We start from the raw sequence: 24329 nt of genomic DNA on the forward strand, positions 1-24329 counted from the left end.
TCGATTTTATGATTAAAAATTATGGTAATATATTATCATAATTCATGTGATCGTGAGAATCATGACAATTTTATCGTGGCTCAACTTTCACCCTCTTGTCTCTATATAAATAATGTTCTTCCTGTTTAACCTTGTATTAATTTTATTTGTAAATAAAGCGAATTGGATGTTCCTAATATTTGTTCGAAAAAGTTTATTTTAATATTATATTTCTCAATATCATCCTTTTGTTTTAATATTATATTTCAAGACAAAAGGGTTGATAAGAGCATGTACAAATTGGAAGGAGGATATACAAATTGGAATGAGGATAAGACATGAGAGACATATAGATCACTATTTAAACTTTGTCATGAATAAAATAAAATTTGATAGTTAAATATTTTATCCGAGAGTAAAATATAAGATTAGCACGTAGATATTCCCTTACGATATCGTCATAATATATAATTAGAGATTAAAAAATATGATAAATAATTTCTTGAATAATGATTGAATCTAATAAAATTCAGAAATTATACAAGCAAGCAATGACCGTAGCCTCCAGAATGTTGTTCCTTGAAATTTCAAGAAATTTCAAACTCATTCATCTCATAAGCCAAGAATGCTTCCTCAATCACACATTCATCTCATATCATTTTCAAACTCTTTTAATTAAAAATATTATTATCTCCATTAATAATTCCCATGATTTAAAATAAATCATGATAACATTTAAACACAATTTTTATTATTAAAAATCATATGATATATTATCATAATTCATATAATGGAAAGAATTATTAGATTTCTCTTTCTTTCTAATATCATCTTTCTCAATTTCATCCTTCATAGTACTATCCTCTACCATGTATATTTCCAAGTGAAAACACCAAATAAAATTCTCAACAGTTCATTTTCTACTTCCACTAATACTTTTTGAGACACATAAAAATAATTAATTCAATATAACATAATTTTATTGAGATTGTGTTGACTACCTACCTCACATACACAGAATCTCTACCACATAAGATGGAAAATGAGAAGTATCCTCTCTTCACCACCGCCTCACTACCTGACAAATAGGACACTTGTGTTACAACCACTCCTCCTAATCATTGCATCATAACATATGAATATGCGCATAGAGAGGTTGTTGGCCAATCACATGGAAGCACTTTTTTTCTCGGGCATCCTCCACCATCATCCAAGCGGTAGTACATTTTGACTGACGTAAGCAACTCAATCGTGCGATGCCTTCTTTTGTCATTAGCGAATACATTATATTCCTTTAAAGTGACAGAAACTTTCATTGTTCACGTTGCAACTTTGGGCTCTTAAGCATGCCAATTGTGCGTGCGTGCTATTGCATCCTTTCTCTTCTCTTTTCCCAATATTTACACAAACATCAAACGAGTATTTATAATAAGATTAGTGACCGGTGTTTCCGACAATGGGACGTTGCATCCACCGTCCCCGGCATCGCCGTCGCGACCCCCCAACTAGCGTTTGGGGATGAGATGCCCGCCTAACTTCTAAAGCCATGCAAAAAATCATGGGACAAAAGTGTACAAGATAATAATTGAATGGGAAGCTTCCCCTTCTTCGTGTCACCCACATGGGCGTGTCCTGTAAAGTGAAATATATTATTATTTAGAACAAAATACATCTTTCGTCCACTGGTCGAATCACCCCGTAGACTTTTCCCGGTCATGTTTTCTTTGACAGACGTGATTATGTCTGTTCATGCGCGTCCAGAGACACGTCACCCGGGAAGCTCGACGGGGTGATTCGGTCGTTTCGTGTCGGGAGTTTTCGTGATCCAATACGCTTCGTTCCTGGATTCATCCTGTGCGTCGTTCTCTCGTCTCGCCTCTTCCCTCCGCTCATCGCCCTTGACCCTATCTCCTCCGCTCTCCTCCGTCGTCTCGGACAAAGCGACAGCTCGCAAGTCCCCCTCCCTTCCCCCACACTCTGGTCCCCAACTCGACGCATGTTGTTCAACGCTCTCCTATCCCCTCCTCCATCCCTCGTGGGATAAATGTGAGCTTTACGACCACCTCTACCATCACTGCTGCTACCATCACCGCGGGGGACTGCCGCGGGCGATACTCGACGATGGCATTGGCCGCCCTCACTCTTCTCGCCTTGCTCCTCGCCCTCGCGTGGTTAACCCTCCCCGCCTCCGCCACCTCCGCCTCCTTTGTGGGCGTCAATTACGGGCGTCTCGGCGACGACCTCCCTCCTCCCGAGGCCGTCCCCCGCCTCATCACATCCAACGGCATCGGCCGCGTCCGCATCTTTGATGCCGACCCCGCCGTTCTCCACGCCTTTGCTAACACCGGCATCGAGCTCGTCGTCGGCCTCCCCGACAGCTACCTTCCCGCGATGGCCGCCGACCCCGACGAGGCCCTTGCCTGGGCCCGCGCTAACATCCAGGCCTACCTCCCTGCTACCAAGATCGCGGCCGTTACCGTCGGCAACGAGGTGCTCACCAATGCCCACGATACCGGCTTCGCCCTCGCCCGCTGCCTCGTCCCCGCCATGGAGGCGCTCCACTCCGCCCTCGCCACCCTCGGCCTCGACGGCGTCGTCGCCGTGACCACCGCACACTCCCTGGCCGTGCTCGCCACGCCATCCTACCCGCCCTCCGCCGCCGTGTTCCGCCGCGAACTCCTCCCCTACATCTGCCCCCTCATCGCCTTCCACGCCCGCACCGGCTCCCCGTTCTTCGCCAACGCGTACCCATACTTCGCTTACCAGCGGGACCCCTCCCGGATAGCGCTCGAGTACGCCCTCCTCGACCCCAGCGCCGCCAGCATCACCGACCCCGGGTCCGGCCTCCGCTACGCCAACTTGCTCCACGCGCAGGTCGACGCCGCCTACCACGCCATTGCCGCGGCCGGTGGCGACGCCGGGAAGCGGGTTGAGGTGACAGTATCGGAAACAGGGTGGCCGTCGGCAGGTGACCCGGACGAGATCGGGGCCACGCCGGAGAACGCCGGCAGGTACAACAGTAACCTGATCCGATTGGTGTGCGAGAAGAAGGGGACACCGCTGGTGCCCGGGACGCCCCTCCGGGCGTACATCTTCGCTCTCTTCAATGAGAACCAGAAGGAGGGGCGGACATCGGAGAGGAATTTCGGGCTCTTCAAGGCCGACGGCACACCCGCCTACCATCTCGACATCAAGATGCCGCCGGAGGACGACACCACCTCGGGCGGAGGCAGCGAAAGCGGCGGAGGCGACGGAGGCTACGAAGGCGAGCCCGACGGCGCGTCCTCCTCGGGCTACTTCGGCATCTCCTCCGCAGCGGTAAGTTACTCCGCTAACAGCATATCAGCGTGAATCCCTTTATTTACTGGGCTCTCGTATTCTAAAGCTGCTTTATAAATCGTGCCGTGGGCGCAGCAACAATGGAGGACGAAGGCTTCAGTGGCGGCGGCGGCGGCGGCGGTCGCAGCTATTATCTTGCATCTGCCTTCTTTGGGTGGCTTTGACAGCTGAGACGCGGAAGAAAGCAACCATTGTTTCAATAAGCTTCGGTGGGATCTGTAATTGACTTAGCTTAGGACAATTGGCATCATCTTCCGTAGTCCAATGTGTTGGAAAGCTGTTTGATCCAAAGTCTTCATCTTTTTTCTCCTTCATTCTTTTAATTGATTCTAGTTTTTGTTTTCTCTCATTTGCTTCGTCTTCTACTAATTTTAGATTAAATAATATTTTTTAATATCAGGGATGTACCTTTGAAACGGTCTCTATATTTTCTAAAATCGAAGGTCTGTCTTTTTAGTTGTAAAGGGCAATTTTCATCTTGTAAATCATTGTTTTTTGGGCTATTTAAAGCATTTCTATTTTGAAAAATATCCATATTTTTTAGGAAGATAATATTATTCTTATAGAACCGATTGGATTTACATATGATTAAATTAGAGAAAAAAATCAATTTAACTTGAATCGATTCTTTTAAGTACATCTCAATCAACATGACCTGACCTATATTGTACGTTCTATCTTTCATTTTCGAACTTTTTCGTATACGATCGTAGTCATTGACCTTTCTTCTATTTCATAACCACCGAACCACTAAGGATTCTTTTCATTTCCATCGTCATCTACACTGCCATGAGCTTCTAGAGTTCTGTCCGGCATATCTTCGTTTCTACAAATAAATTTTTAGTCACCCTAGAAACAAATTTCTAGGATTAACATTAGGATACTTGTTGCTCATTTGTATTGATGTTTAGTGTTCTGGCCATTGTGAAGCTACCTTTGTCATCTGTAAATATATATATATATATCTTGAGCATTCTTCTGTAAATACATATATATATATATATATCTTTGTCGAGTCAAATATTTTGAGCATTCTTCTGTAAATATATATATATCTTTGTCATTTGTAGTTTTGTAAAGTTTAAGATGCCTTTTATATGATGTTGATGATGATAGTACTTATGATAAGACTCGGTTGACGTCAGATGACGCCTCACGCCTCGGTCGACTCGACAGCACCTGGTCAAACGGACCAAACGTCGGCCAAGACGCATTAACGCCATGTTCAAGCCCGGTCGTCCACGTCAACACCAATGTCGGACGCTACTAGGAGTACGGGCCTGCCCCAGCAAACGGGCACATCAAGAAACGGTAAGCTTCCCTATAAATACCCTCGTATTCTGAACGAAGAGGGGGGAGGACACAGAAAGACTTCTTCATCTGAAACCCCCTTCACATCATCTGATTTGATCGTCGGAGGGGTCGGGTCGAGCACCCTGACCCGACCTTTATGTAGATGCGAAGCCGAAGGTCCCCACCGGACGTGCAAGTGAGGAGTTCTTGCCCGGAGGAAACGACGACCCCGTCCCGATCGAACCACCATGAGCGACTACCTCAGCGATCTCGAGGAACGCCCTAGGGAGATCCCCCATCATCCGGATCCGAATCGAATTGCATCAGCCCCGAGGTCACGATTCAAAGTTGTTTACCCCCGACGGATGTATAGTGACATCTAATATTGGTAGTGTGTTGTACTGTGGTCAAACAGTATGGGTTGTGGACATCAGGTTTGACCATTATGAACTGATTAGATTTAGGGGTGTGGTTAAGAACCATTGAAACGTTGACCCAAGGATACTGTTTGTTGTTGACTGCTATAAAATAGTGACCACGAGTAACTTGGTAAAAAAAACTTGATCAATTGTAACTACTCACTAACATGGTGAAATACTACTCCAAATCATTTGAAAGTTAAGTGAAAGCATTGCATTGCATTGCATTATACCCAATATGAACTTCTATCTTAATTTTTTAAATTAGTGGATTTATTTAGATAGTTTTTAAAAATTTTCAGCATATGAAGAGTATGTTTTTTTTTTCTCCTCTCTTTTTTTCTATTTTCACTGAATTAAGATGGATTTATATAATATTTTCTAGCATTTTACCTTCTAAATAGGTAATAAACTAGGGTAAAAATTTGATATAGGAAACATAAGTCATGGTATATGATACATTATTTTTGGGGTTAGATCAAATATTGTGTCTCGCATATTAGGAGTGATCCAAATCATTTGACATTTTCATGAAAGTTTTGAATTGGACCTAGATAAATATATATCAGCATGTTTAGTAATTTTTTTTTTGATATTTTTCTAATTTTTTCAATATATGAATGGTGTGTCATTTTTTTATTTTTACTTAATTAAGATGAATTTATTTTTTTTGTTTGATATTTAACCTTCTAATAAGTAAATAACGTATGGTAAAAATTGTGTACAAAATATAAGTCTTGATATATGATACATTATTTTTGGGTTTAGACCAAAAATAGTATATCAGAAGTTAGGAGTTGTGTTACAACATAAGCTGGCCTTTTCTATTCGAGCCATAATACTATACCCAAATGCTAGATTGGTTCTGATATCAAATGTCACAACTCAAGTCTAATGAGTTAACTAGTCAATAACCCTATTTTTGATCTCAAACCACTAATCAAAATATTTAAATTAAAATTATTATAATACACCCATCAGATCCATATAAGTCAATCATAACCATTGCCCACTTCAAATTGGAGTATCATAATTTGTTTAAATCATTTGAATTTTTTAATATTTTTTTAAATTTAGATACTACTTTTGATTTTCTTTTCAATATTTGAACAATATGCTATTTTCTTTTTTCTTCTTGTTTTATAGAATTAATTTTTGATAAATTCTCCTTGGTTGAATTGAACAATGCTTATTAATTTATAGATTTTTCGTTGAATGATGAACTCTAATATGCTTTTTAGCTTTAAACAGTAATTAATCATGTCAGTAAGTACTTAATATACACGTAGAACTTCCAAAGCCAATCGTAACACTGTTGATTTAAGCATAGGTTTATTTTACATTCTCTTATAATTAGTTTCCTTTAAATTATCATAGATGTTTTTTTAATTTCATCTTTGCAATTCCAATTATTGGCAACCATGGAACAAAAATATATTTCCAAAAGCCCTTCTGAATGGATGGTTACTGGATGAAGTTTTGTGGATCATTTTTTTCACTTTCTTAAAATTCCTACTAATTAACGCCAAGCAAACTTGGTCTTATTATGATCAAGGCAGTATCATTTCGATATTATAAGGAGTATTTTATTTGTATCTCATGAACTAATATCAGCAATTATAGAATGATAGTTTGAAAACAATAAGTTTCTAGTGAATGAAATCAAATTATCATTTTCTTAATCTATCACGTACCGGAGAAGTCATTGATTTGAGAGTATATGGAACTCGTAGGTATCTCACAATAAAGTATTTTGTATTCCAAGGATCAACTTGTAGGGATTTAGAAAAGCGGATGATACAATTACATCTATTTAAAGATGAGAAACAGTGATAGATTCTATCAAGGTTCGCAATAACGTATCGTATCGGTATTTTCGATCTGGACTCGGTATCAGTACGGTACGGTGTATCGAGCGGTACTCCCAGGTGTACTGAGCGGTACACTCAGGTGCATCGAGCACTGTAGCACTGCTACAGTGTACCGTTGTACTGTACTATTACTATAACATTGCACTGCAAAAGTAACTGTTGCAGTGCTACAGCCATTGCAACAATGCACCGTACTGCTGTAGCGTACTGTTACAGTCGGACCAATATCGGATGATCCGCGTATCGTTAGCTTGTCGGACCGGTACATACCACCCGTATCGGGCCGTACGATTCGGTATGGCAAACTATGAATTCTATATGCTATATGTATTTGCATATATATTATTTTGTCAAAGCAATTATATATTGCAATGGTCATTAGTATCGATCATTGATAGTTTAGAAATTTTAAATAAGAACTTGCAGAAAAGAGAATGTAGAAATTCAAATGAAACGAGTGTATATCTGTTAGTTGTTCGAAAGATTGGCTACTCGTATTGTAGGGGAGTTAGATAGAATATAATAATTTATAAATTATTATATTATTATTGGTTATTGAATCGAGATACTACAAGTATATTTAAAAATATTTAATCAACTTTTAATTAATTAAAATTTCCACCAACCTTAGTGATTAATTTTATTATAAATTTTTGGATTCCATAAACCCAGTTTGAGTAGTTTTGGATGAAAATTAGGAAGATTTAATATGGTTTTGATCAGGTTAGTAATTATGATAAGACTCGATTGACGTCAGATGGCGTCTCACGCCTCGATCGACGCGACAGCACATGGTCAAACGAACCAGAATGTCAGCCGAGGCGTATTAACGCCTGCTCAGGCTCGGTTTTTCACGCAACGTCAATACCAATGTCAGACGCTACCAACCTGCCCCCTGCAAGTGGGCACATCAGGAAACAGTAAGCTTCCATATAAATACCCTCGTATTCTGAACGTGAGGAAGACAAACAGGCACACAAAATACTTCTTTATCTGAATCCCCCTTGACATCAACTAACTTAATCGTCAGAGGGGTCGGGTTGAGCACCCCGACCCGACCTTTGTGCAGGGGCGAAGCCGAAGGTCCCCGCGAGACGTGAATGCAAAGAGTTCTTGCTCAGAGGAGACAACGACACCGTCCCGACCACCTCGGTAGACTCGAAAGCCGTATCGAGAAGATCCCCATCATTCGGACCTGAACTCAGTCGTGTCGACCCCAAGACCACGGCTTAAGGTTGTTTACACTAGGTTCGATATAAAGAAGGATAGTATGTAGTTATAGTGTGTTACTGAACAAAAATAGAGTTTATCGAAGAATAATGATGAATTCAAATTCAACATGAGACTCAAATTCGTTGGACAGGAAAACTTTTTTTGATAGTAAAAGCATTTTGGTAATTTTACAAACGGAAGGATTTTCTACAGGAAAGATTCGATCAAAAAATAAAATAAAATATGGACAATTTTTGCGTTATATCGTAATAAAATTTGTGAATGGAGAAGACGACTGTACGGTCTGTAGGATAATACTAAAGGAACAAAATAGGAAAAACAAAAAATAAAAAAATAATTGTCAGGCGGTAAAGCTTGTCCCCATATAAAACCCCTTTCGAAAATGTGGGGGGTCGGATGTTTGCGCTTCCGGAGCTAGGGTTTAGAAATAAGGTGGTTTAACGGGAAAACGAGGAAGCTCCGAGCAGACGCACCCCGCCTTGCTCTCGGCGATGGCGAACGCAGCGCCAGCCGCGAAGCCCGTGGACGAGTCTCTTTGGTGGGACTCCTTCGTCGCCCTCTTCGACGAGCTCGACAAGGTTCCTCCCTCCGAGAAGCTCCCGGATCACCTGGTATCAACAGCCCACCCCCTCTTTCGCTCTGCTGTTTCTTTTGGAAGGGACGGCTGATCATCGGTTCTTCCAGGCGGAGAAACTCAGGCGAAACCACGCCGGGTTCTTGAACTCGGTTACGCTGTTCAAACCTCCGGATCAGACATCGAGGCTTGCGCTAGATTCTCGTGAAATAGCAGTTGGATCACATCGAATTTTAGTGAAGCCTGAGCTAAAAAATGCTGCTCTTCGATTTAGCGAACTCATGGTATCTCCTATCTTTTCTCCCTTCCCTGATGTTTCACTCAGTCAATTGCGTTAGCATCGTATCTTGTGTATGTTAAACTTGATTGACACAATCTTTTTATTTAAAAATGTGTGGCCAATTACATAAGCAGTTCTATTGTTTATACATCTGAATTGTCGCCTAAATTTGCTACCATGCTGCCATACAGATCACAGGTTATGTAGTGATTTTTCCATCTTAGAAATGTTTAGTTTATCATGGCCTGATTGGGGCTTTGGTCTTTGGAATACCTCTTTGCATCTCATTATGCTGTCAAGTTACTCGGGGTAAATGTCAAAAATTTTCAATGTTGAATAACTGTATCCCACTGAACAGGAACCATATATGGTACTAATCAAGCAGTTGTCTTCTTTACTAATTTGTTAATTTCTTAACAATCTAGTTAGGCATCTTAAGCCAAAATGTTTGCCTGACTGTTGATTGCCTGAGTACGAAGTCTTCGCAACTTTGAATCAATCTTCTTGTTTTTATCTGATCTTTTATCATAGGCATGCAATGTAGACAATTATGGTACTGGATCAGCCATTTTCTTTTCAATTCAACAAGAATGGCTTGTCTTGTTTTTACTTTCAAATCCTTTCTACAATATTCATATTGATCAAATTCCAATGGAGTGTTTTGCTGCATCTTCGCCATCTTTAGGTTGTTAGTTTTTATTCTACATCTTGCAGTATTCCTTGTGATCTGGAGTAGTTGAACATGTTTGTGTTCTGTCATATGGTATAGAAGAGTCGTCTTATGCAACTGTTGAGTGATCTAAAAAAAAGGTATTGTTGTTTTGGATGCCCTGAGGCCATCCTTTTCTGGATGGCACTTGATAAACACTTTAGAGGTAAACTGATAATGTCTCAATTGGAAGAAGAAGAGATATAGGAACAACAAATATATAACAGATAGAAACGATGACATTTGAGAAAACACAGAAATTATAGTGTTGCTGATTTCTGGGTTATCTCCCTTTGATAGAGTTGTGAACTTGACTTTGTTCTAATGAAGAAGAATAACAAAACAGATATCAACAGGTTAGCTGGAATTTCAAAATGTTGTATCCATTCATAGCTTCCATATGTTTTCCTTCAAAACTCTAGATGTCATCATATGTATCATGTACTTCCTTTGACAAGTGGGGATGAAACAATACTGTTGAAATTACCCATTGGGAGTCATTCTGGGGTGACTGGATCCACCAAGGCATCCATGGGCTGCCCAATCACATGATGATTGGGATGTGTTTCTGTGCATATGATTCCTGCATGTGAATAAGTCCTAGGGCAGTTTCTGCATTTTGCTTGGGCTAGTCCATCAGTGAGATGGCATATCTTCTTCATTGAAGATTTTACCTGAACATTTGGGACTAAGGGCCTGTTATTGTAGTGAAACAAGCATGATAGTTAAAACATGTGCAGCATTTTCATCTGTATATTCATGCCAATGAAGTATTGTAGTCATGCTCATCCTTGAAAATTGCAGTTTTGAGTCTGATATGTTTATTATTATTACTGCCATCATCTTATGGTGTTGTTCATTAGATAAACCTTAGTTATGTTCGTGGAGGCACAAACTGGTTTTCTATGGATTTTATGGTGGTCAACTTGGACCCTGATACTATATGTCTTATAACATTAGTGAATCATGTATTTCCAAGTCTGCTGTGGCACTTATTTCTTTGAACTTTCAAATGGTTAACTTGGCATGGCAATTTTATATCTATGCTTCGTAATTTGAAATTTATGATATGTGTCTCAGTCTTTAAACTGGATTTCTATGCTGTTGACCTGTTGTAACTGTAATTTCAGTGTTGGTATTTATGACCCACATGATAGGAAACTAAAAAAACGAACCTAACTAAGATCCTTTGATATCACATACTTTGTGGAAGCATAAAGAGGTTTATATATGACTTTTGTGCATAAACATGATGCGACTTATTTGTTCATCTTTAAAGCATTCTGAGCTTTTCCTCTTCGTAATGAATGTTTGAGTCCTGAAATAATATTTTATTGGTTTTTTAGTGCTTAAATGAGGTGCAGTCATACATCCTTGTCCATAGAGCCTACAGGATTAGTAAGTTAGTTGCTGACGTTGAAGACAAAGAGTTTCTGCATTCTGTAAGTGGTTTTCTTTCATTTACTATGCCTATGTTCTATATTGTTTAGTTTTTAATGTTGCAATTTTGGATTCCTCAGTCTTATTTAACTTTATATCTTGTGTGTAATATTGTTCTCTCTCTAAATTATATCAAATTGCTAGATCATGCCTTCATCTTGTATGTAATATCAATTTTGGATTCCTCACTCTCTCTTGTTTCTTGCTTGGGTCCCATGTATTTTTTGTCCCCATTTTCTCGTTGTCTTGTCTTAATTTTCACAATTTGGTTTTTTCTTAATTGGAAACATCATGTGAAAAATGAATTTTTTATTTGCATACCATTGGTTCCTGAGTGACATCTAAATTGCTGCTTATTTATTGTAAATGTTACAAACTGGGTGTACAAATACTTCAACTAAGTTCATTGCATAAATAAAACTAACCCTTAACAATGAGAAGCCATAGTTCATCCATATTTCAGGCTTCTCATAAGGTCAGGATGCCATTGGTGAAATGTTGGTAATGAGGTTTAGGGCTAAAGGCAGAGTTGACAACTTATTTCATGAGGTGTTTTTAGGTCTCGTAATTTGATATGCACTTGTACATCTATGGAAACATGGAGAGAGTTAGGTGCTTGTCTCTTCTTCCTGCCTTATTTTTCACCTGTCCATTTTGTTTTTCTTTTGCTCCTCCTATCCTTGGCAGCTCTGTCTCCTCTGTCCCTTTTATGTGCTTCCGTATTGGTTTGCTTTGCTTCACCCAAGCCAGCATCACCGTTTTGTGCCATCATTTGTTGGTCCCTGATTCGCTATGTTGCTTGTTATTGACATTCTAACCTTAAGGTACCATTGCATCTCTTCCACTTGTTGTCACCATAAAATTCATAATTCGCATAATAGCCAATATTACATAGCACATGATATCCAGTACATAGTTCATAACTTCATATATTATACTACTAAAGTACTGAGAATGCTGCAGCAGACAGACGAAGTAACTTTTTTACATTGAAAATGAGCTGTTAGATACAGTCGAAGGTATAATTTGTAATCCATGGTTAAGATTTGAACAATAGCCATCTGCCTATGTAGTGGTCCTTTGCTATGTCAGAGTTGTGTCAAACCCACAACAGTATTAGACTACTTCTTGTCAAGGTCCGCCTTACCGTACCGTACCGGCGTTTCGACCCGGGCTCGGTACCGGTACGGTACGGTATACCGCTCGGTACACCCAGGTGTACCGAGCGGTATACTCACGTGTACCGAGCACTGCTACAGTACTACAGTGCTCGGTACGGTACAGGGCGGTCGCGTACCGCTGGCCTGTCGGACCGGTACGTACTGCCCGTACCGGGCGGTACGGTCCAGTACGACAGACCTTTCTTCTTGTTATGTTCCTATGTACATCATTTGCACGATAAAATTATATATCCATTTGTTGCAGTCATTTTCTTATGGAGACAAACATTACAGCCTTGGCATCATGTTAAGGTCTCTCTATTTTAACCTAGATGACAAGTGTTGAGTCATGGAAGCAGCTTTTTTGTTTGTAAGGGTAAGGCTGTGTAGTTTTGTCCATTGACCTTTCTTAACCCTGCATTGGCAGTTGCCTTTTCACTAGGCTTTCCTTTTATATTTTCGTATATCGTAGAATGAACCATGAAGGCTCAAAACCAACTGCAGATGCTTTGTAGGAAATAATCTTCCATGCTATCCTTCATCAATTGATAGTTTGTTCTCATTGGATATGGCAATGTATATAAGTGGACATTACGTACCCATATGGATGTTGGGTTCATTAATATCATCATTTAGTGCCAATATTTTTCTGTTATTATTCAATACATAGTCATGTTCACTGGTGTAGAAATATATTTGATGCATTAATTGCCATTTATTGTTGTTGAATGCTGACCTTCACCTTGCTTTGTCTTTGAAGGTATTGCTGAACTATTTTCTTGAGCGACAGTGCTTGTTGCAGTGCCTCAGACGGATCTTTGCGAATGCATGTAAGTTCATGATAATGCTGTCTTTCTGTCTTGCTAAGTTTGATGTCCTTATTGGTTGAGGAAAACTTTGGTTTGGTCAGCAGATTATATATTACAGTATGTCACTGTAATCTCCATATTGGTCGAAGAAAATCTTGGTTAGATCATCAGATTCTATATTGCAGTCTGTCACTGTATGCACTTGACATATCCTGAAAGGTGGTTCATCAGCTGCTTAGTAAGCAATAAGAACACATGCCTCATCTCTACAGACTCCATTGGAACTTTCTTGTAGTTAAGATAATGCTAGTTGGGTCCATTGATACTCACCAAAGTTCGATGTTTTTCCCTTCAGGCATGCTATGCTTCTTTTGTTTGCATAACATGCATGTGCGCTCTTGATGTGTGTGTGAAAATGGGTGTGTGCATGCATATGTCTGAAACATGCATGAGTAAGGTTGATAGTGGGTCAGATATTTTCAGGTACTCGAGTAAACTTGACTTCAATCGGATTTTGGACAGGTTTTGGTATAAAGTAGGTACCCAAGTTTGGATTCGAGTACCTAAATACTTCATCAGGTTTTGGTGCCCTACCTATTGTAAATGCTAATATAGGGGAGGGATGGCAACAAGTAAAAGGTCAGATCAGGTTCCGGAAGCCTTTGATTGAGTTTTGGGGCAAGTTTGGGTAGGAAAAAAGGTGTTTAAGTTGGATTTGGGTTTGGATTAAGGTGAATCTCACTGGTACCAAACTTGCTGTCAACTCTATGTGTGAGCATGGCTGTTGAGTACATTGAATGAAGTGTGGGGCAATTGTATTTTGGTCTGGCAAGTGTGATTCCAAGTGAGATTCTCTTGTGAGATAGGAGATTCCCTCTGTCACATAGAATTGCAACTATGAATCATTTAGTTATCTTTCCAATTTCTGAATTTCAAAAACATCTAAAACCTGAAAAGTAACCATTGGTTTCATTCCTGTTGTATGATTGAAGAGATACAAGCTACCATCTGTTGAATTCCGCTACAAGTGTAATGGCTATGCTCAGCACCAGTGCGGGCAAACAAACACCCATGCTATGGGTGATAAAAACTTGCTCTATAAGAGCAATGGTGTGAAGGCAATTCTCCATGACAGGTCAAGGTGTAGCTTATCCATAAGACAATTCCAGTAGCATGTGGTGTGAAGATTCTGGGGCATACTGATGGGCAGTTCATATTTGCTCCTGTGTTTTGGGAACTGGAACCAGCATAGTAGCTGAATGCTGAGGTCTAGTTGAAGGAAGTGGTAATTGCTAAATTTACACTGAAAGAGAACAGAACTGAATTTACTTTAATTGCTAATGATTTAAGGGGGCAATTTGTTGTTATACTTCAAGGAAGGCATACGATAAGTTTTGGGCTACCAGTTAATTGTTGTGTACAGGAGATCACAACTAAACATCAGAACTAAACAATATGTATCACTAAGAAAGTGCTATATTAATAAATAGAGAGTGAGAGAGATGAAAAAGAAATTAATTGCTTGTTGAATAAGAAACAATCAACAACAGAAGTTACAGATTAGAAGTAAATATATTAGAGAAGAAAGAACAACTAGAGAGGGAAGGAGGGCTGGGGAGAGTGAAGATACCCAGCCATTCATTTTCTAACGAACATTAATTATAAGGCCAATTACAAGTGGTTATATGGTCTTGCAGTTATAAATTTCATCGACTTATCTTAATAAGACTAGGAAACAGGTATAAAGAAAAATGATGTGATAAAACTTACCTTTCTGAAAAGTTTGTACTCTCAAAATGTTAACATATAAAGCAACCTATAGAGTTCTCTAAACTCAAGTCCTAATGGCTTAATAAATTTTGTAGGTTATACAATACATCCAATTGAATACTTGAACATCAACACAAACTCCGTCTAGCAACATTAATGACAAAAGTATGTGCCTATGCAAAGTGAACTATGATCACATTCCCGTTTGTGTTTGAAGTGCTAGAAAACTGGTGTTGTGTGTTGTTTTCCTAATTGCAATTTGTAGTTGTTGCAGTGAGTCCTCGAAATGGGATGTTGGAAATATTTTGATGTGTTCACTGTCTTCTGCCTAAACAAATTGTTTCAATGTTGAAAGTTATAACTCTTTTATGATGCACTAGTTAACATATCTATATCTTACTTTCATTAATTTAATTGTTCTCTATTTTCACCAATGAAGGATGTGTTCTTGTGCAGTACACACAGGCAATGGTTTGCTTTCAACAGAAGCTTTTAAGGGCATAGCTTTGCAGTTAATCAATGATGGGTTTGAACGGAAGCTACTGACCATCTTCCAAGATCTCCTTTTATCTGTTTTTTCTGATCAAACTGTATGTTGATTCAAGTCCTTTTTTCTCTATCTAGTTGTATGTTATACTATATTAATTGAATCGGTTGCTTCAAACTCTGTTTAGGTGTAACTATTTTATTGTTTAGCTTCATGTGACATTTAGACTTATATCTTAAACTTCTTTCGTAATAACTATTAAACTCCTGTTTTAATAGTTAAAGCCTTGTCTAGTATTTTTAAGTACTGCATTATGTATAAATGGCTTAGGATCTATTTTGAAAATTGCAAATGTGCATTTTCGTGGGTACATTTGTTTTGGTGGGCAGTAAGACTTAACTAACCTTCAATCATTTTCCAACTCCCCTTCCCCTAATAAGTTATAGAGTTGCACATTATGTTTTATACACCTAAGAATCATTTAACTTCAACCATAAGGGAGCAAGAACTCAAGTTGGTGTCTCACTTTCAATCATTTTTTTTGTTCTCTAGTAGCCATTTCAAATTCATGTTTTTAGATTTTGTATTATATTTTAATATATGATGACATGATGGAAAGGAAAAAAGTGGAATGAGTTAAGGAAAAGATAAATAAGCTCACCACCCCATAAAAGATCAAAAGATACATATATCACCACTCAAAGGAGTTTAACCAACACAAGCCTTAGAAACTCACCACTCGTAAGGAATTTACAAGGGAGATAAAAAGTTGTATGAGAAAGACAAGACCTCTATAAAAATAATATTCAAATCACTCTATATGTCATCACTAAGGCTTAGAAGCCACGATATATACAGAGGCTTGGAGTAACTCTTCAAGCATGGGTGAGTATTAGTTCCTTACCATTCTCAATATCAAAATTAATGTAAAACAAATAAAAACGTATATAATAACTAAAAATCACCTAGAAACTCAATTAGATAATTCTCTTTCATTCTTGGTAGTACTGCCCAGTGATTTAAAAAGGCGCTCGGGCGAGGCGAGGCGAAGCGAGGCCCGAGTGCCTCGCTTCACTTCCAGGCGGTGCGCTTCAAAGAGGCGCCGCTTGGGCGCTCGCCCGAGCCCAGGCGCTGGGCGCTTTGGGCGAGCGCCTGGGTTAAACCAGGCGACCGAACCAGGATTTTAGGTCTGGTTCGGTCTTCGGTGTTTTAGATGGTTCAATCGAACCAACTAAAATTGATATCAGCTGTCGCTGCCCAACCCTAACCCTGCTCGTTGCCGCTGCCGCTCCCGCTCTCGTTGCTCGCCGCTGTTGCTGCTCGCTACTGCTACCGCTGTCGCTCTCGCTCGTTGCTGCCGTTGCCGCTGTCGCCGTTCCCGCTCCCGCTGTCGCTGCTCACCACTACCGCTGTCGCCGCTCCCGCTGCCGCTGCCTCCTTACACTCCCGTTGTCGCTGCCTCCTTACACTCCCGCTGCCGCTGCCGCTGCCGCTTCCTCTTTTCTCAGTTAGCACCCCCTTACACTCCTCTTCCTTCTTCTCCTTCTGTATACTGTTAACAGTATACTAATAATAGTATTTGAATTTTGGAACTTTTTGTTAATGTGACATTATGATTTTGTATCTTAGATTTTTTTAATTTAATAGCATATTTTTATTTAAAATTTTAAATAATTATTTTTATTAATTATATTATATATTTTTATATTTTAGCGCCTCGTTTCGCTCGGGCGAATGCCTAGGCGAGCGCCTAGCGCCTTGGGTGTTTTTGGACCTTAGCGCCTTTTGGCGCTTAACGCTTTTTAATCATTGGTACTGCCACCATGACATTTGTAGAGAAAAATGAAAATGACTTTTTCTAGAAACTTCAAATTGAATTATTTAAAATTCTCTATATCCTTCGTTTACAGAGCTTTCCAATGGCTTTAGAATAATGTGCTTTATAAATGTCTCAGCATTAATCTCGAAATTTATATGAAATGAGTCCCTAAATCTTGGTTCATTGGAAAGCTAAGAGATTAATAAGAATACCTTGAATTCTCTTGATTCAAGGCATGGGAATACTCCTGTGTCAACATATAAAAAAGGGAGAGAATTATTCAACTTTAGCTATAGTTCGGAAGAAGACTAGTTGGTGTCTCATTTTCAATTATTTGTTTTGTTCTTTTGGCAGCGATCTCGGAGTCCTACTTTATTGATTTTGAACTCTCATATTTTAGTCGTTTTGCTTTAACTTAATCAGCCTTTTTCTCATGGTATTTGCTTTGTAGGAAGTTGATCTCAAGATTCTTTGGGTGGATGAGATATTGATTGAAGAAAACCTACTAATGGACATTTTATTCCTTGCTTATTATGATAATTTTTGTAGTTGCAAGATTGAGCAATGGAAAACTATGTGCTCACTTTTCAAGGTAAATTATTGGTTCCTGTGCTAGAGTTTAAATTTCAATTTACTTACCCACTTCAGTGATAAATATGTGCTACAACAAAATGCAGGATGTACTTTGTGGGTCACTTAATATAGGGAAAGTAGCAGTTTCAACAGAAGCAAGAAATTCATTCGCTCATGTGAGAGCTAAGATGGTGCTTATACTTGTTGAAACCCTGGACCTAGAAAATCTACTTCATATGGTTCATGATCAGATTCCATTCAGGTTCTTTCTAGAACTGTTGAACTCCACTTTTCTCATTTCTTTGAGGCCAATTTGTCTTTTTTGTTGACCTGTTCCTATGTATCTTGGTTTGACATTTTCACTTGTATCAGGGAGGGTGGTTCTGTATTTTCTGTAATTGACATCAAAGAGATGGATGCTCAAGTGTCAAGTTTTTATGACTTAGGGGCTGTGGAAGCAGGGCCTCTGCTTCTTGCTTGGGCAGTTTTTCTAAGTCTATTGTTATCCCTTCATGAGACACACAATAGTAGTACCCTAATGGTAAATACCATCAGATTTCCTAGTTTCTGCAGTAGCCTTTATAATGTTTTGTGCATTGACACTTTTTTTAGGAGATTGATCATGTCAGTTATGTTCGCCAAGCATTTGAGGTTGCAGCATTTGATTATATACTTGAGATTCTTGGCAATGACACATTCAGAGATTCTGATGTAAGTTTTTATTGCAAGTATTTCAGTCAAAATGTAGAATTTATGTCATAGTTCATTATCTCTAGACTGTTGGTTTTTGCTTAGCATTGATTATAATAAATTGCTACTGGTAGAACATAGTGCCATTTCAATTTTTTAATGAATATGTCTATACTAATTTTCTGGATTTGTTGGTTACCTGTAAATTGAATCATATAGTCCGAAACTTACTAAAGTTTCTTTAGTGCTTGATATGGACTTCATAAGTGATCTAAGTTATTTTCTTTGCAGGGTCCTGTTTCTGGTTTCTTAAGTGTCATGAGAACATTCTTGTCTGCTTTTATCGCCTCCTATGAGCTATCCCATCAGGTATAACATTTTGTGCAAAACAGGACGAACATTCAATTCCCTTGGTGTGGAATATCTTGTTCTTTCCAAGATTTGAGTGAATAGCCAATATATTATACTAATCACTGGACTTTCTATCCAGAAAGAAGACAACACTCTGATCAAAATTTTGGACATCCTATACCATATATACCATGGGGAGGTGTGATCGTATAAAATTTTGTTCATCAGCTTTTCTGATTTTTTGTAGCTTTAGATGTTATCATTTACTTAGTTGTGCACATTGTTTGTCCTGTATTTTTCAGGAATCACTTGCCCTGCAGTTTTGGGATAAGGAATGTTTCGTTGATGGTCCAATTAGATCTATCCTTTTTATGTTAGAGAAAGAGTACCCTATTCATATCACTGAATTTGTACGTTTGTTGTCTGCCGTTTGTGAAGGATCTTGGCCTGCAGAGTGTGTGTACGTGATCCTTTCTTTTCTTTTACTGTTTATATCTATCCCCCGTGTGATTCTTATATCCTAGCCTTTTTCTAGTCATGGTTTTGCTTTAAAGGCTTGAAAATTCTGGGTCAAGGTCAAGCTGTGAATTGTTGTGTCAATCTGAACAAGATTAGCCAAATAGGTGATCATATTTGTCAGAAATGAATTTTAAAAATTAAATACAAAAATATATAAAATAAAAAGGATTGCACTTGTATTGTAAAAGAAATATAGAGATTAGAGTACTAAGACAATAACAACTATGTTAGTATTAGTTTTCAGGCATATAAATCATAAAAATACTATAATAGAGATTGGGGGTGGATCAGATTGGTTGATCTCATGTCATGATCAGCCGATTTTTCTAACCATTGTGTCAGAAATAGTGTTCGGATTCAACATGTTCAACACGATAATAAAAGTTTGTTAAAAACATAGAGGTGGCTCATGCATGGATTTGTATGTAGAATAAGTTTTTATTATTTTGTCATAGAAGTTAAACAAATATTCAAGATATGAGACAGAAGTAAAAGCTTTGGTTGTGTTATTAAGAAACAATACTACACTATGCCACTTTGGCTGCAAGAGACAATATTATTCTAGAGAGAGACAAATATCTCAAATTTATAGTAGACTTGACACTGAAATGTGCCTCAATTCATCTATATGGTTATTTTTTTCTTTTCCCTGGATGAACACTATTATTCACATTTGAATTTGGGATCAAAATCAGCCTGGATTGATAACATTGGTTGAATCAGCCTAATTAGTTTTATATGGAAGTTGGTTTACTGAATCAAATTATTGATTGGCTAGAATTGTTGCAGATCAGTTATAACCAGTTATACCTAGTCAAGATTGACTAGAAGTTGGTTATAGTCAGTTGGAATTGATCAAAGATTGATTCCAAAAATTTGATTGGACTTGGAACATAGTCCTTTTGAGTCCTATTGATCTGCAAAAAATCAAGCATTTTTGGAATCAGATATGGTCAATCTTTTTTTTTTTTTTTTTTTTTTTTTCCTTTTTTTGATGCTCATTTAAAGGACGAAGTTAAGTATTCTGAAAAATTTGTCTATTTAGGCAAAATTATATTATATCTAACCAAAGTTGGTGATTTTTAGCTGATTAATATCTTTTAGCTGATTATTAGCACATATATTCTTGCAAAACTCAAAAACATGCATATAAACTAATTGCAGTTAATATCTTTTAGCTGATTATTAGAATAATGAATAAGACTCCAATTGACATGACTGCCCACCAAATCAGGTTTCTTTTCTGCAGCCTTCTACTTTTTTCTGTAGCATATGATCCTTTGACTTCAAATCATTAAGTTTCTTCCAGTATAATCCTTTAAATATCTCAATTCTCTTCCAACATTGAAGCAGGCAGTGAAAGAGGAAGAGAAAAAGAAAAGAAACAAGGAAACAGAGAAAAATAATCGGTGAAAATAATAACAATATATTAGTTATTTAGAATTTTTTTTCTATTTTTAAGTCAAATTTTCTGCTGGTAATCATGGTTAGTAATGCTTAATTGGAGTTTATTAATGAGATTGATATATTTAGAGGATTTAAATATTGGGAGGGATGCGTATGCATAAAAAATTGTACGGACAAATACACTACTTCCAAGCTTTGAGATGGTAAATATGTAAAAAAAAAAACTATGTTTTTATCCTTTAAGTTCATATCTATTATATATTATGCAGACAGAGTGACATTATTGGACCTTGCACTTAGCGTGCCTACATGCAGCGCTGCTGAAGGTGCGGACATCACTGCCTTGGTAGTTAATACATTCCATTCTGGTACCTAGGCAGCAAGCGGTATCCGATGATAACTCATGCCTTGAAAATTAGCAAATGCCTAAATTCACACAGGTCTCAGCCATAATGGTGTTAATTCTCCTAAAGGTTGAGTAAACCAGTCTATAAATTACATTAACATGTTATTGTACTCTGAAAGGTTTGTTTGTCTAATCTTTCTTTATCATTCAAACAAATATCATTCAAAGTTTCGAACAAACTTGAGTGCTGAAATCTGTCCAATATTTCCTAGGCCATTTGTGCAGGTCTTAGTCTTACCATGTACATAGTCAATCACAAAATCAGTGATCATAAGATCCTGCAATATGCCTTCTTATGACTTGTGCTTCTTTTGCATCAACTATTGTAGATGGCATTTGGATCATTTACCTTTCTGATAACTTTTTGTAGCAATATGTTTTACTATATTTCATTTCTGGTAATGTTATTTTGGTGAATATTGAAATGCATGATATTGGATAATATATGTGGCTATGTGCTACTATTACATGATTGATTGTTGGTCCTTTTGACAGGTACAACTATCTAGATAAGATGAGTGGTATAACAACACTGTTTGAGATTTCTGGTGGTTATGGTGATAAGACTGTTTCTGATATCATTGAGACTCATCATCCTATAGAAGTTCCCGGTGTTGAAGGCCTTTTGATACCTAGTGGAACCCTTGGCCGTATCTTGAAAGTCCTTGCCCCAAATATTGCTTTTGTTTATTGGGAGGTAAATCACATGAGCCTTTTTGTTGCAATGATTTTGATCTTGAAGTTGCTAATAATTTTTTTCCTGTGCTATTTTACATTGAGACTGTGGATACTCTGCTAGAATAGCTGCTTATCTGGTTTTACTGCAAGGTTGCATTATCGTATGTGAATTAGATATCATCCTCTTTGTTGAATTGCTTGGTTAGGCTGTCTAAGCTTGCGACCGATAGAAGTCTTATCTACATATTGTCAAGCATTTTTAATCTTACGGATATTGCCTTTATATGATCATTTTAGTTAATTAATGCATACATTGCATACATTGGTCATTTACCATTCTCAGTGTTAACATTTTAATCCTTCCCAAAAGTATTTTGAGATTTAAAAACAAATTGGATTATTTGAAGATTTGTATGCATGTGACTAGCAACCAAGCTACAGAAGTGGAAGCCACTGCAACTGGGGCAGGTGGTGGATCAGTTGTGGAAATGGTTGCAGTGGTGAACTGTAGGCAGTAGTAGTGTTGGTGATCAAACATCGATGGAGAATAGTGGTAATTGCAAGTGATGTTGTTTGGTGATGATGGGGACTGGGGAGTGGGATCAGCTAGGTGGTGGCGGATGGCATTATGTGGAAGTGGTGGTTGAGGAAAGGTGGGGGAAGCAGCAATTATAGGTGATGGCTTGTCAAATGGTTAGGGATATGGGTATTTCTCATACTTGTGATAGACCTCTATTCTTCTATTAAGTCTCCTAACTTTTGGCAGTTAATCCATATATGATCTGAAATCTGAATATTCGTTTTGGTTGTTAAGCTTAATAATTTTTCTGTTCCTTCTATTCTTTGCTGAATATGTTTTACATTATTGTTGACAATATCTCGAGTCTCCTGACACGTCTCTGTATGTACCATGTAGTGTGCACATTCAGGCATTTTGCTTCTCGTTTTGCGTTTGACACAGGACATTCATTCAGATAATGTGGATGATGTATCATTCACTCTTAACCTTTTGCACCGGATAATATCATTCAATAAGGTACTTTGATTTTCATTAGTTTTTTTAGTTCTTTCTACTCTGGGTACCTTCTTTTCTATTTTGGGTAACGTCAAAGTGATATAGTGATGACATTTTTTTTCAGACATTTAAGCTTGTACCCATTTTGCTCAGAATAGGCAACATGATTGCTTGTAATGAAATTCTGTTTCTGACACATAAATCCTTTAAATATATCACAGCACTATTGTGATAAGACCTAGCAAATTTTTTAGTTCTATTTCTTTCCATTACCATGCATACATGACTAGCAAGTTTGACATGGCCTTGTAATTAGACCTAGTCCTTTCGGTATATTTGGTTCAATTAGAATTCTTACATTATGTGCAACTAGAAGTTCTTTAATTTTGATTCTAGAGTCAGTACAGTTTTTTTGTTTTTGACTAATACATTAATTTATATATATCAAACTATTTGTTGACGCAAGGAGTCATTTTTGTCGAGTGAGATTGCAATAAGTCGGTCCTAAACTTTTGCGTATTTGTTGATGCAACAGGCCATTATTTATTGAGTGAAATTGCAATAAATTTGCCCTTAATTTTTTTGCATTTATTGGGGTGAGCATTATCATCGGCTGGTTATAGATGTAATCACTTACTTGCTTTCTCACTAATTTAAATCAGGTTAATTCCTTGTGATATATAAGTAATTTCCTCCATACTGCATGGGTTTTTTTATATATAATAAGTATTAACAAATTTCCACACAGCTTTCTGAATTTTATTTTATATTATTAGAAAACTAAATTTCCTTTGGTTCACAAATTACTCTTCAAGTAAGCATACTCTAAAAAGTCATACCAGCAGATGTTGATTCGTCTGATCTTTCTGAAATTTATTAGTTGTGTCATAGGTGTAAACTTACGGCTTCCAAATAACATTGAGATTTACTTCAACCACAAGCATGCTTGTGATCTGAATGACCCAGAATAGTCCAATAAAGTTGACTTCTAGTAAATGTGCAACTACTTCATGAAAATTTCTCCTTTCTGTTATTCTTAATGTTGTCTACATTGAAAGCTCTATCATCCATATGCTCCAATTCTAAATTCGAGTTCTCTTCTATAACATTAATGATTTTTTTCACTTTTATTGCTATCTTTGTGATCATCCATATTATTGCTTTTTGGTATTGATTTATCTTGCAGGCTCTGGGTTTTGCTTTGATGGGCCTGGACAAGTCATTGTCTATTCAAACATCTAAAAATAGCATGCAATTGGCAATGGGCATGAGGTAGGAATACACAATATAATGTTTTGCACAGTGTTTAATTTTCCCCTTATTTCTAATTTTTCTTACATTTTCTAGTGTTGATATGGTCAAGATCATCTGCACCTTGATCTTCAAGTCAGTCCAAGATGTCAGCAAAACACAAATACTATCTGTCTCTTTGGACATATTGACTGAGATGCTCAAATGGTAAGCTAAATTGTAGTTGAAGCCTAAATTCTGATCTTATTTGTGTTTTT

The 24329-nt window shown here is 37.9% G+C and overlaps 2 protein-coding genes across 6 annotated transcripts in view; both read left to right on the forward strand.

Annotated features, from left to right (window-relative positions):
* The first annotated feature begins 1970 nt into the window (after nucleotides 1–1970).
* Nucleotides 1971–5137, forward strand: LOC135626196 (glucan endo-1,3-beta-glucosidase 10-like). Of its 3 annotated transcripts, XR_010492293.1 has the most exons (4): nucleotides 1971–3297; nucleotides 3394–3527; nucleotides 4464–4629; nucleotides 4775–5134. XR_010492293.1 is itself a non-coding variant. In XM_065131330.1 (3 exons), exons 1-2 carry the CDS (start codon nucleotides 2101–2103, stop codon nucleotides 3487–3489), a joined length of 1293 nt encoding a protein of 430 aa, XP_064987402.1. In that variant the 5' UTR covers nucleotides 1971–2100; the 3' UTR covers nucleotides 3490–3527; nucleotides 4464–5137. The 3 variants fall into 3 exon arrangements, 2 of the variants coding, with proteins under 2 accessions (XP_064987402.1, XP_064987403.1); XM_065131330.1 differs by having other exon boundaries at nucleotides 4464–5137; XM_065131331.1 differs by lacking the exons at nucleotides 4464–4629; nucleotides 4775–5134 and having other exon boundaries at nucleotides 1980–3297; nucleotides 3394–3632.
* A 3410-nt stretch (nucleotides 5138–8547) lies between these two features.
* Nucleotides 8548–24329, forward strand: part of LOC135627681 (uncharacterized) — a 40912-nt gene continuing 25130 nt past the window's right edge. For 2 of the 3 annotated variants that reach the window (XM_065133847.1, XM_065133849.1), the window contains exons 1-16: nucleotides 8548–8745; nucleotides 8819–8992; nucleotides 11044–11139; nucleotides 13058–13127; nucleotides 15333–15466; nucleotides 17634–17774; nucleotides 17860–18017; nucleotides 18128–18296; nucleotides 18368–18466; nucleotides 18737–18814; nucleotides 18936–18995; nucleotides 19099–19256; nucleotides 21624–21825; nucleotides 22723–22842; nucleotides 24008–24093; nucleotides 24169–24279. In XM_065133847.1, the coding sequence (XP_064989919.1) occupies nucleotides 8626–8745; nucleotides 8819–8992; nucleotides 11044–11139; nucleotides 13058–13127; nucleotides 15333–15466; nucleotides 17634–17774; nucleotides 17860–18017; nucleotides 18128–18296; nucleotides 18368–18466; nucleotides 18737–18814; nucleotides 18936–18995; nucleotides 19099–19256; nucleotides 21624–21825; nucleotides 22723–22842; nucleotides 24008–24093; nucleotides 24169–24279 (1976 nt within the window). In that variant the 5' untranslated portion in view covers nucleotides 8548–8625. The remainder of the gene's footprint in view (nucleotides 8746–8818; nucleotides 8993–11043; nucleotides 11140–13057; nucleotides 13128–15332; nucleotides 15467–17633; nucleotides 17775–17859; nucleotides 18018–18127; nucleotides 18297–18367; nucleotides 18467–18736; nucleotides 18815–18935; nucleotides 18996–19098; nucleotides 19257–21623; nucleotides 21826–22722; nucleotides 22843–24007; nucleotides 24094–24168; nucleotides 24280–24329) is intronic. The other variant, XM_065133848.1, reaches the window with a different exon arrangement.

This window comes from Musa acuminata, chromosome BXJ2-11, assembly GCF_036884655.1.
Source record: "Musa acuminata AAA Group cultivar baxijiao chromosome BXJ2-11, Cavendish_Baxijiao_AAA, whole genome shotgun sequence".
Classification (NCBI taxonomy): domain Eukaryota; kingdom Viridiplantae; phylum Streptophyta; class Magnoliopsida; order Zingiberales; family Musaceae; genus Musa; species Musa acuminata.